The sequence below is a fragment of the Schistocerca piceifrons genome, chromosome 3 (genome assembly GCF_021461385.2).
Source record: "Schistocerca piceifrons isolate TAMUIC-IGC-003096 chromosome 3, iqSchPice1.1, whole genome shotgun sequence".
In the NCBI taxonomy this organism is placed as follows: domain Eukaryota; kingdom Metazoa; phylum Arthropoda; class Insecta; order Orthoptera; family Acrididae; genus Schistocerca; species Schistocerca piceifrons.
This window is the reverse complement of record NC_060140.1, coordinates 338,672,101-338,685,934: the sequence shown is the minus strand read 5'-3', so window position 1 is coordinate 338,685,934 and position 13,834 is coordinate 338,672,101. Positions and strand designations below refer to the sequence as shown.

Below are 13,834 nucleotides of genomic sequence, written 5' to 3'. Positions count from 1 at the left end.
TCTATTCCTTAACATATTTGTTATAAATAATACGATGTTTCTTTTCTAAACCGCCAGCTCGGACCATGGAACCAATACTAGAAATAAGAATAATCTTCACAAATATTTAGTCATTTGTTTTGGTTCAACAGGGTTACATTATTCAGGAATACACGTTTTCAATAACTTGCATCCATACATAAAAAGTTTAAGAAAGATGTAAGCGATTTATTGATGGCCAACTCCTTCTACTGCACTGACGAATTTATTAGCGGAGCAGAGTGATGTACATATCATTAGCAATATAAAATAATGTCAGTATCACATAAAATCTGACTCCTGCACATCTTCAGTACAGTAATGTGATCAGTGTAAATAAATACTGCGAACTGCTTTCTGTTTGATGTTGTGTGGCTACAAGAGACTAAAATGTAGCATGTGCACCCTAGTATATTATCCGTTAACACTTTTGACTTAAGTTTGTTATTACCTATAGAATGAAATTGACCCATTATACATCCATGACGACCATTTAACATAGGATATGTGGAAGGGACATTAGGACATGTCGTTTTAGGGTTCTGTACCTCAATCGGTAAAAACGGAGACCTTATAGGAGCACTTGGTTGTCAGTTTCTCAGGAACAGAGACAGATACTTCAAATACTGTCTACGGCCTCTTGGTAGCGGAATCAATTCAAGCTTCTAACTCAGTGCAATGAAAAGATATGGCCGTCTGTGAAAACACCCTTCCCTCAGGAATGGGCAGAGGTATCAAGTTGAAATATGTATCAGTTAATAACCTCTACGGTCCCTAGGTGGCATATAAAATTCAAGCTTCTACACTGAAGAGCCAAAGAAAGTGGTACACCTATCTAATGTCGTGTAGGGCCCCTGCAAGCACACAGAATAGCCGCAACACGACTTGGCGTGGACTCGACTAATGTCTGAAACAGTGTTGGAGGGTACTAACACCATGAATCCTGCAGGGCTGGCCATAAATCCGTAAGAGCCTCCAAAAAATGTTCAAATGTGTGTAAGTTCCTAAGGGATCAAACTACTCAGGTCATCGGTCCTTAGACTTACACACTAGTTAAACTAACTTATGCTAAGAACAATACACACACCCATGCCCGGGGAGGACTCGAATCGTCGGCGGAAGGGGCCGTGCAGTCCGTGACAAGGCGCCACACAGCCTCCACCAGCTTGAACAGTCCCCTGCTGACATGCAGGTTTCATGGATTCATGAGGTTGTCTCCATACCCGAATACGTCCATCCGCTCGATACAATTTGAAACGATACTCGTCCGACCAGACAACTGGTTCCCAGTCATCGAAAGTCCAATGTTGGTGTTGACGGGTCCAGGCGAGGCGTAAAGCTTTGCGTCGTGCAGTCATCGTGGGTGCACGAGTGAGCCTTCGGCTCCGAAAGCCCATATCGTTAACGTTTCGTTGAATGGTTCGCACGCTGACACTTGCTGATAGACCAGCACTGAAATCTGCTACAATTTTCGGAAGGGTTATACTTCTGTCGGGTTGAACAATTCAATTCAGTCGTCGTTATTCCCGTTCTTGCAGGATCTTTTTCCAGCCGCATCAATGTCGGAGATTTGATGTTTACCGGATTCCTAGTATTCACGGTACATTCGTGAAATGGTCGTACGGGAAAGTCCCCTCTTCATCGCTATCTCGGAGATGCTGTGTCTCATGACTCGTGCGCCGATTGTAACATCACGTTCAGAGTCACTGAAATCATCAAGATTGTAGCAGCAGTAATTGATCTTGTTGTCTTATACAGGCCTTGCCGACCACAGCGTCGTATTCTGCCTATTTACAGATCTCTGTATTTGAATAGCCATGCTTATATCAGTTTCTTTGGCGCTTCAGTGTAAGTCAATAAGTCAGTGTAATAAAGAGACACCTTTTCCTCAGGAAGTTGAAATACATATCACATTTTAAGGTGTACGGTCCGTTCGTAGTGTAAAACACTCAACCTTCTAAGTCAATCCAGTCAAAAGGTACGATCTTTAGTGGCACATATTTTGATACTCGCAAATTCACTCATCAAAACCTATAGATGAATTACCTACACACATAATTAAGTTTGTATGCAACCCTAAAAGCGTGAGACTTACGCGCATTTATCAGTCTTTTTGTACAAATATGTATTATGTATTCCCGCTTTATGATATGCCCTACATGACTGGGTGTGTCTTCAGTATAAGTCTATGGAGCAAGAAGTATATCATATCGTGTCCGCTGGCTACCTCTTATATAACCTGTACCTGGAAGACAACAATATTCACACTTTCCTTTTGCATAGACATTGTACTACTTGTGCTTGGGATCCAACGATATTGACATTATTCATGTTGTTCTGCAGAGTGCGTCTAGTACTTCCATCTTAGACATGAATATTTCTGTGCGTTACGCTCCGTTTCACAGAGACCGTAGACTACCTTTGTGTGAGAGGCAACAACATACATACATCGCCCTTTTATTTCCGAGAAACGTTCACCACACGCCACTGGGAGGTAAACAATCTCCACGTGATGTTATTGTCCGTTTTCTGTTGCAGAGAACCTGCAGTACCTGCGCCTGGGGGACAACAACATTCACACGGTGCCCAGCGAAGCTCTGCGTCGCTTGCATCGCCTCCGCCACTTGGACCTCCGCGCCAACAACATCAGCTCCATCTCTGACGACGCTTTCTTGGGCTTTGGTGACACCATCACATTCCTGAACCTGCAGAAGAACGAGTGAGTATACAATTCAGAGCTTTGTCAATTTCGTTTCGATTCTTATGAGACAGACAGTATATCTTTGTGTCAAACTGACAAATTTTCAGAGTTCTCCAACAAAAGAAGATTATACTGAAGACAGTCCTGCTATTTATCAGAAAATATTTTATCTGCAGCAGATTCTCGTAGCAGATACGAACGTAGAAGGAGTACGAAAGCAATTTCGAATTTCCATTCTCCACTTTTTCACGTTTTCATCTTGCGACATGAGAAGCATTCGGATCACCTGCAATTTCGGCAACCACGTGTTTAATGCATCTCAGTATCTGCCAAACCAACTTAGTCTTATATAGTACATGAATATAAGTCATGAAGTCTCGTGTGCTATTGTATGTGATATCGTGTTGCTCAATATTCCTCTCTGCATAGTGCTGATAAATTATGATTGTCCTTAAACATGGAAAAAATTTTAATATTTTTTTCAAACTACTATTGAATAGTGTTAAAGAATGGTGAAGCGGAAGAATTATGTTATTTACAGCACTTTTGATGACAATCTGAAACAATTTAAAAACCACTCAAATGTTTGGTGAAATTATTTGCCTACAGGAAACAAAAGTGGGTTAGGAGAAACATTTGAGGTGCCTTAGTATGATACTTAATGCATCCTGTATGTATGAGGTATCGACCGAGAATGTAGATTCTCTTTCCTGATGTTTGAACGATTCTCTGTTAAAAAAAATTTAGGGTGAAAGATTGTAGGAGGTTTTTACACCTTCAGGCGGAAATGATAGAAATATGCCAAGATCACCCAACAGTAGACGGCACGGTTTACATTGTCCATCACACAAATACAGGAGGAACATTTATAAAACCGACAAACTGAAGGGACATATTACCGACTGGAAATGAAGGAAGAAAGATCCTATGAACGTGTGTCCTGAAATGGATCGTTGCCACTGTGGATGGCGCTGACGAATGATAGTTCCTCTGACCACGTGCCGTGTGTTCCTTGTGTGTTGTAAGCTATGTGATTGACGCAGGGTACTGTAAGCAGCAGAATGGTCTCGTATTCATGTCGGGGACAAGCCTAAATGGTGTCTGTGTACGGTCAAGCCGACGAAACGGTCGAGCGGCAGCACGGCTATGTCAAAATACGTATTCTCACAGACACCAACCACATAACACTACATTTCAAGCCCTTTTCGAGAGTTTGTGTGATGATGGGTCCATTCAGACAGAAGAAAGTGCAAGGAGGCGGCGGACTGTCCTTACACTAAATATGGGAATTGTACTACAGGTCATCTCAATATCCTGTACAACCGGTTCTCCAAATCTGTTGTACACGCAGTCCGCACTTCCCTGCACGTTCGACTGTCTGAAAGGAACCATCATCACACAAACGCCCGAAAAGGGCTTGAAATATAGTGTTATGTGGGTGACGTCTGTGAGAGTACTTATATCGGTGCTGCTTCTCGACCGTTTCCATCTGTCTGGCTGTATACAAACACCATCTCGACTTGTTCTCGAAATGAATACGGGACCATTTTGCTGCTTACAGTACGCTGCGTCAATCACACAGTCTGCCACACACAGGGAACACAAGGCCCGTGGTCAAAGGAACTGTCATTCGTCAGTTCATTTCCGGATACGTGTACGTAGGACATTTTTTCCTCCATTTCCAGTCAGGATCCGTCCCTGCATTTGTCACTTTTATTAACGTTCACTATTTTTACCGTAGCACTCAATAAAGTTGTCTACCTCCGTAGTTGTCTGTTCAGACTGGCTGGCTGCCATGCAGAACCTGGGTTCGATCCCCGGTACTGTCAGAGATATTTTTATGATGAGAGGACTGGAACGGGGTGATACCAGTTGAGGAGTTACCTGAGTGGGAGGTACGTACTAGCACACGATATGCTAAACGGACATTGGCTGGGAGAGCGGTGTGCTAACCTCCACTCTTAGGTACAGCATCCAGATGACGTCATTCGTGAAGATGAAATCGCGCCGGCAGGCCCCGATTAACTCGTATGTAGTCGGAATGGAAGCTATCATTCTTCAAAATTAACAGATTCTATGTCCGCCCCCGGTAGCCGAGTGGAGCCGGCATGGTAGCTCAGCGTGTTCGGTCAGAGGGTTAGCTGCCCTCTGTAATAAAAAAAAAAACTGAGTTAACGGATTAACGACGAACTAAAACGGCTGTCTTGCGACGTCCGCCCCGAACAGATGAAACGAACGAAAACGAACAAAATGGAATTAAAAAAAAAAGTGGTCATCGCGACAGAATGTCAATCCTAAGAGCCCGGGTTCGATCCCCGGGTGGGTAGGAGATTTTGTTCGCTCAAGGACTAGGTGTTGCGTTGCCCTAATCATCATCATTTCATCCCCATCAGCGCGCAAGTCACCGAAGTGGCGTCAAATCGAAAGACTTGCACCCGGTCAACGGTCTACCCGCCGGGAGGCCCTCGTCACACGACATTTAAATTTAACAGATTCTAAACTACTAAACAACGGACTTTACGTTATCTTGGCATTTAATTTGGTGTGCATGATTTCGAACTTCGTTCAAAGGCAGGTCAAATATGACTCTAATCTGTTTTATTTCTTAGTTTTAGAAATATCGTTTCAGTAAACATATGACTTTTATAAATAAATTTCTTTTTATTTTCAAGTTTTGTTCTTCGAATACGTCATCATTGACTGGTGGTTGGAATTATTTATTCACTTAAAGAACGGGGTTTTCAATCATGGTTCTGTCTTCATCAGAATCAGACGTCTCTGCCTTCAATGTTCCTGAAGGATCTTCCAAGTTTATCAAGCTTCTTTTGTGGTCGGCTTCCTTTTATGCACCTCGTTTGATGCTTGAGGTATTCTGTAGTCGAGGCAGCATAAGAAGGTCCCTGTTGGCACCCTTCGACTATGAAATGTTAACGGCTGCAGAATAAATGATAGTCATCAAAAGAGCTGCAACAATAGTGAGGCATTACCATAAAAAAGTTTACAGACTCTCTTCCCTAGAGCCTTATGTTCTCGTAATATCCTGAATTTAGTACCTGATTCGAACGAACCCATTTTGACCGTCAATTATAATACCAGTGAAACTTTCTATGCGTAAAACAGCTGAGCCTTGAAGTGATGAACCTTTTGACATTTCATTTACTAAGGTAACAGCAGCCGTTCGAAAAATATTTCCATTTTCCTCTAAATCACAAATGAAGTTTTGCTTAATTTTCCTGACATATTCCAGCAAATTAAAACTTTTTTTTTTCAATACTGCACTTCACGACGGTACATTTGTTCATTTACCATTCTTCATTTGGCTATGAAAATTGGGACAAAAATTTTTGGGGAGTTATGATTTCTTTAGATTGAAACATTTGGCCAACGTGCTGCTTTATACACTTAGGTATTTTATGTGAGAAACAGCATAAAAGAATCATAAAAACTCTGAATTTAACCTGAAAAGATTAAAAGTAAATATGGAGAAAAACAGAATTACGTGCCTAAATCAGCATTTTTGGAAGCTTCCACACAGCTCAGAATCAAATAATACCTTGAATGTGTCACTGAAAAGTGGCAATCCAGTCAGATTACAGACCGAGTGCGAACTGATATGCGTTGTAGACACGCGATGTGCCGTGTTTCCGAAGATAACGCCAGCTGGTATATTTGGCGGGATCCTCGTATCACCTGAAAAACGCCAAAATGTGCCAGTCATGATGTACCAATAACTCTGCATTCTCATTAACAGCTTACAGCCCTGGCGGTACCATAGTTTTATCATTTTCATGAAACTTCAAGACATGCTCTTAGTTATATCGGATACCGTATCGTCATTGACCTACCATTGTATCCTAAGTCAGACTCGTTGTACATGTCTCATAGTTCTTCGCCCTACGACTTACTCGTGACGCTCGTCCATTTCTTAATACACAGTACCTTTGATGTCAGCTATATCTATAAGAATTGACCCTTTTTAGTGACACGATCAAGTAACATTTGATTCGATGTTGCGTGAAGGCTTCACAAAATACTGATATAGCTACGTAGTTCTGATTCTTTTCTAGATTTAATCTGATCGTCTTGAGCACAGCACTGAATGGAAGCAAAGTATGGACCACGAAAATACAGGAAGCAATAAACAAGAAGGAATCAAAATGTATTGTTATTTAAAAAAATTTAAATAATAAGGTGGCCGCATAATGTACGAAATTAAGAGATCCTATAAAGGATAAGCGAAGAAAATAGTTAATGAAACCGTTACTAGAAAAGGGCACGTCAGTGAATAATCTGTTGGAGCATCGCGGAGTAGTTATCATCGTGCTGAAGGGAGCATATAAAACAATGGGACGGCTGAACTAGATTTAAAATAGTGTAAATGACCGCTTAGTCACTTGGTGGCATGAGGGGCGAGTGTCGTTATGTAACACTGAATGAACTTGAGTTTGTTAATCAAGAATGATTAATTCCACGTGTGAGATTCTGAGGTTAAATGAATAAAATTAAATTTTCTGTCATAATCAAAATCAATAAAGCTGTACTCTTATACTCGTCCAGTATCTGCACCCAAGCCGATATAACCATCACTTCCTGACGTTACGTACAGTGCACGCAAGTATATAGGAGCTCCAATATGCAACGAATGTTGTCGAATAATAAATATGCATACACCCAGAAATACACTCAGTCACCCGAAATACACTGACGCGTCCAACCCATGTAACTAGCGTAATACTGTAAACAAACACATGTAGAACAGTTGTCAGATTTGAATGCAGCACTTGCTGTATTTCTCGATCAGTCAGTGCCAAGCACACTTATCATAAATTACCGTACACGCCATATAATGGTAGTTTGCAAATCTATCCACTTCACAATTTAAACTACTTCCTACGTGAATCTGTGACACGGGGCAAATTCATTGAATAAATGAAAGGATGTGTGATTATTATTTTACAAATGAAAAGAAAAACTGCAGGATGGATACGGAGCAAAAACCAGAAATGTATATTGTTACTGTCGCTACAATTCGAAAGAGCATTGTCTATCTAGGATATATCACATGTGGAGCAACGTTATATTTTAAGCAGAAACCACATAAGCACAAGTGTCGCAATTCAGAGACAGATCCTACGCAACAGTCCGTTTGAAAAAACATCTGCTTTGGGTGTACGTCACGTGGTTGCAGGTTTCCGAGATAATTTGGCGACGATGCCGCACCGTGCTGGTGTCTGATGACTCTGAGTTGAAAATAATGTCTTCTTATCGGTCATCTATTTGTTCCCGGCAGTAAGACGCCTGTAAAATCGCAGCTGTCGTCGGGAGCTTGATATCGCGGCGTCGCAGTACTAGAGTGTGCACAATTTGATGTACACTGGTTAGATGCGGCCCGCCACGAATTCCTCTCCTGTGCCAAACATTCCATTTCAGAACAGCAATTACCACTACGTCCTCATTTATTTCCAATTCCCTCTGCCTCTGCACTTTGTACACTCTACAACTCCCTCTAATGACATGGAAGTTATTTGGTAATGTCGTAACACATGCTCTACCATCATGCCCCTTCTTCTTGTCAGTGTTTTTCACGCCTTCCTTTCCTCGCCGATATTGCGCACAACCTCCTCATTCGTTGCTTATCGGTCCACACAATCTTCAACATTCCTCTGTTGCACCATATCTCATAGGCTTCTATTCTCTTCTGTTCCAGTTTTCCCACGATCCATTTATCGCTATCATACAATGCTGTGCTCCAAACGTACATTCTCTGGAATTTCTTCCTGAAACTGAGGCCTATGTTTGACACTAGCAGACTTCCGTTGGCCAGGAACGCTCTTTTTGCCATTATTAGTCTGCGTTTTATGTCCTCCTTGCTCCGTTCGTCATGGGTTATTTTGCTGCCTAGGTAGCAGAATTCCTTAACTTCGTCTACTTCGTGATTCCCAATTCGGATCTAAGTTTTTGCTACTTCTCATTACTTTCGTCTTTCTTCGCTCTATCCATATTCTGAATCATTAAACTGTTCATACTGTTCAACACATCCTGTAATTCTACTTCACTTTCACTGAGGATTAGCAATGTCACCGGCGAATCTTATCGTTGATATTCTTTCACTCTAATTTTTAATTCCTCTCTTGAACCTTTCTTTTATTTCCGTCATTGCTTCTCTGCCATACATCCGAGCACTCCTTTCAGGGTCTTCCAGTCTTATTGTTCCCTCTTGGTTCTCCTGCGTGTTGTATATTACTCATCTTTCCCTATAGGGTATGCCTACTTTTCTCACAGTTTCGAACATCTTCCACTATTTTACATTGTCGAACGCTTCAGCCGGCCCCTGTGCCCCAGTGGTTCTAGGTGCTTCAGTCCGGAACCGTGCTGCTGATACGGTCGCAGGTTCGAATCCTGCCTCGGGCATGGATGTGTGTGATGTCCTTAGGCTACTTTAAGTAGTTCTAAGTCTATGGGACTGATGACCTCAGATGTTAAGTCCCGTAGTACTTAGAGCCATTTGAGCCATTTGAATCGAACGCTTTTACCATGGCGACAAATCAAGTGAAAGTGTCTCGATTTGTCTTCAGTTTCGCTTACATTATCAACAGCAACGTCGGAACACCCCTTTGGTGCCTTTACGTTTCCTAAAGCCAAAGTGACCGTCAACTAATAGATTTTGTTTTCCATTCTGTATATTATTCGCGTCAGCAACTTGGATGCATGAGCTGTTAAGCTCATTGTGCGATAATTCTAACACTTGTTGGCTCTTGCTGTATTCGGAATTGCATCGACGATATTTTTCCGAAAGTCTTATGGTATACCGCCAGGCTCATACTATTATAAACGAACGTGAAGAGAAATTTTATTGCTACTTTCTCCAATGATTTTAGAAATTCCAGTGGAATGTCATCTGCCCCTTCTGCCTTATTTCACCTTAAGTCATCAAAAGCACTTTTAAATTCTGATGCTAATACTGGATCCCATATCTCTTACTATCGACTCCTGTTTCATCTTCTTTTACGCCATCAGACAAGTCTTCCCAGTAGTAGAGACCTTTAGTGCACTCTTTCCACTTATCTGCTCTCTCTTGTGCATTTAACAGTTGAACTCCCTTAGCGTTCTTAATGTTACTGCCCTTGCTTTTAATTACGCCGAAGACTGGTTTGACTTCTGTATATGCTGAGTCCGTCCTTCCGCCACTTGTTTCCTCTTCGCTTTATTTACATTTTTTATGAGGCAGTTTTGCCTTAGCTTCCTTTAACTTACTATTTTGTTCCTAAATTACTTATATTCCTGTTTTCCTGAAATTCCTTGAAAACTTAAGCATTTTCTTCTTTCGTCGATCAGCTGAAGTATTACTTCTGTTACTCATAGTTTCCGCGGTATCTTCCTTACACCTATAGTTTTCTTTCCAAGTTCTGTGATTGCCAGTTTTGTAGATGTCCATTCCTCTTCAGCTGAACTGGCAGCTGGGCTATTCTTTATCGCTGTATCTATATCCTCACAGAACATCAAGCGTATCTGTTCTTTCCTAAGTATTTCTGTATCTCACTTCTTACACATTGTTTCTTCCTGGCTAGTTTCTTTAATTTTCAGCCTCCTCTTCCTCATTGCAAAAGTTTGTTCTGAGTCTGTATTTGCTCCTGGATATGCCTTACAATCCAAAATATGAATCCGGTTCTCTAATTGACCATGAAGTAATCTATCTAAAATTTTACCGTATCTCTGGCCTTTTCCAGCTATACACATCCCTCTTCTGATTTTTGAACAGAGTATTCACTATTACTGTGTGAAATGTATTGCAGAGCTCCATTAGTCTTCCTCCTCTCTCATTCCTACCACGAAGTCCATAGTCTCTCGTAACCCTTTCTTCTACTACTTCCCCTACAATTGCATCCCAAACCCCCATGACCATTAGGTTTTCATCTCCCTTTATGAACTGAATTAGCCGTTGAACATCCACAGATGTTTTCTCTATTCCTTCATCTTCTTTTGCCGTCAGCATGTATACGTGAACTATTGTTGTCGGTGTTGGTTTCCTGTCGATTCTGCTAAGAAAAGCCCTATCGCTCAATTGCTCACAGTAACTCACTCTCTTCCTTACATTCCTATTAAAAACGAATCCTACTCCAGTTATACCATATTTTGCTAATGTTGGTATCACCCTATACTCAGCTGACCAGAAATCCTTGCCTTCTTTCCATTTTACCTCACTGACTCCCACTGTATCTAGATCGGGCCTTTGAATTTCCTTTTCAGATTTTTAAGCTTCCCTACTTCGTTCAAACTTCTGACATTTCACGTCCAAATTCGTAGTACGTTATCCTTTCGTTAGTTATTCAATCTTTTTCCCCTCCGGGAGATCCGAAGGGGGGATTAGTCTGGAATTTTTTGCCAGTGGAGGGATCATCATGACACTTCCCCGGTTACAGGCCACATGTCCTGTGGATACACGTTACTTGCCTTTAACGTAGTGGTTTCCTTTGCCTTTGGTTTCCATTGACTTGTGCATCCTCGTGCCGTCAGTTGATGAACATAAGTGATGAATGGTCACAGTGATATATTAACTGTGAAATACGCCATACTTTGTGTTAATGGTTTCTCTCTGTGTGCAATGTCAGACATATTATGTATTTTCCATATGTACTCGTATCTTGTAATGCGACAATAAGACCAGAAATATGTATTTCGACGATGTCATGTCACGGACAGGCCACTTCAACAGGCTCTTATGAATGGGTGCAAATGCCGAAATCATGATCGTGTAAAATAAATGAACAACTAACAATGAAACGGCCCGAATTTCTTTCAAAAAATGTGACACCACATGAAGAAAAGATCATAAGTAATACGTTATCCCGCAAAATGCTCTCTTGAAATTTCGATACGGTACCGTAGTAAATCTCTTCGTGAAGCGCAACGCCACTCTTGCAACATCTGCCAATGGAATTTGTTAAACACCTCTTCAACGCTCTCGCGACGACTAAAGGAGCCGGTGCCGAAATGCGTCGCTCTTCGTTGGACCTTCTCTACCTCTTCTATCAGTCCTACAGCGCAAGGATCCCCAGACTGATGAACAATATTTAAGAACCAGTGAACAAGCGCCTTATAAGCCACTTCTTTCGTGGATTTGTTGCATTACCTCAAGTTTCTGCTTAACAATCCCAGTCTGGCATCTGCTTTTCGTACTGTTAATTTTATGTGGTCATTCCACTTAAGGTCGCCCTGGGTAGTTACTTCTAGATATTTCACTGTAGATAACTCTTTCTAGCAGTTTCTGATCAATTGCGTAATTGTTCAGTAGTATCTTTCTTTTTCTACGTATGCGCAATACGTTGCAGTTATTCACGTACAGCGTCAAATGCTAGAGCCTCTACCATTCATTAGTCTTGGCGTGCCCTAGCGAAGTGTGTTGACCCTTGCTATCCATAATGTATGAGGGCTACTTCTCTTTCTTTAAAGATCCTATGGGAAAAAATCAAAAATGTTTTATTTGCAACATCTGCAGCATTGACACGAAGAAGGCAATGCCTCATTTCCTCCAATCGCCTAATCTACTCGCTGAACAAGATCATCGGTTGACACTCGCTTCCTTTCCTTACCACGTGTTTAACGGACATCTGTACATCGTGCTACAAAGTTCCTGCACGATTTCCGCATACTGTTGTCACGCATTACAGTTCCGTTATGTGGGCTGCATGAAATCAGACAGAACCCCTCAGTATGAAGAAATCGAATAACAGCATGCACTTCACAGTTGTTATTGGCACCTTTATGTGATCAGTGTGCGCTCAGAATTGAAAAGTGCGACTAGACGCGATCCACAGGCATACTAGAGACACTGCACAGCAGATCTCGAGAAACGTTCATCAGGTTTTCGCTGTGATTTTAATTTCGTGACACAGCAGACCTTGAAAAAATGTAGCCCTCGTATGCTAATGACATGGTAAAGAATATTGACAGTAAGCTGTAATGAAGTAATATATGAGAAAATGTACACAAATATTCATTCAGTCTTGATAAGATTTCAAAGTTGGCATGCTACGTTCCTACCCTGTTGGCTGAGTCGGATGCTGTTCAACGACACCGACCGCCGTACACTAAGGTATATGGACATGTGTTGCTATGTGAAATATGCATGTTCTGACCCACTCTATCAGCCCTCTCATTTTCTACATTCATTTGAGATACACCCCATCTATATAATGTGTGCGTGTGCATATGCGTGGGGGGGGGGGGGGAGGGGGGAGGGGGGAGGGGGGAGAGATCAGTTCTCTCATACACACATATAGAAGAGCCAGAGAAAACGGTACGCCTGCCTAATATTGTGTAGGATCCCCGCGAGCACGCACTCGCAACAGTGCCACAGCACGATATGGCATGGACTCGACTGATGTCTGAAGTAATGCTGTAGGGAATTGACACCATGAATCCTTCAGGGCTGTCCATAAATCCATAAATCCGTAAGAGTACGAGGAGATGCAGATTTCTTCTGAATATCACATTGCAAGACATCCCAGACAGGCTCAATTATGTTCATGTAGGGAGTTTAGTGGCCAACGGAAGTGTTTAAACTCAGAAGAGTGTTCCTGGCGCCAATCTGTAGCCATTCTAGACATGTGTCGCAGTGTCCTGCTGGAATTGCCCAAGTCCGACAGAATGAACAATGGACATGAATGGATCAGAGAGAATGCTCACGTACGTGTCACCTGACATAGTGGTATCTAGACGTGTCAGGGGCCCCATCTTACTCCAACCACACACGCCCCGCACCATTACAGAGCCTCCACCAGCTTGAACAGTCCATATATATATATATATATATATATATATATATATATATATATATATATATGCAGGGTCCACGGGTTCATGAGGCTGTCCCCATACCTGTACACGAGATTCGTCTGATCAGGCAACATGTTTCCAGTCATCTACAGTCCAATGTCAGTGTTGACAGGCCCAGGTGAGGTGTAAGGCTTTGTGTAATGCAATTATCAAAAGTACGCGAGTGAGCCTTCAGCTCCGAAAACCCAATTCGATGATGTTTCATTGAATGGTTTGCACGCTGGCATTTGTTGATGGCCCAGAGTTGAAATCTGCAGCAATTTGCGGAAGGGTTGCACT

At 41.9% G+C, this 13,834-nt stretch overlaps 1 protein-coding gene across 2 annotated transcripts in view; it reads left to right on the top strand.

Annotated features, from left to right (window-relative positions):
* LOC124789121 (slit homolog 2 protein) overlaps positions 1-13,834 on the top strand; it is a 642,438-nt gene that overhangs the window by 447,826 nt on the left and 180,778 nt on the right. For both annotated transcript variants that reach the window (XM_047256411.1, XM_047256410.1), the window contains one exon: positions 2,557-2,737. In XM_047256411.1, coding sequence (XP_047112367.1) covers positions 2,557-2,737 — 181 coding nt within the window. The remainder of the gene's footprint in view (positions 1-2,556; positions 2,738-13,834) is intronic.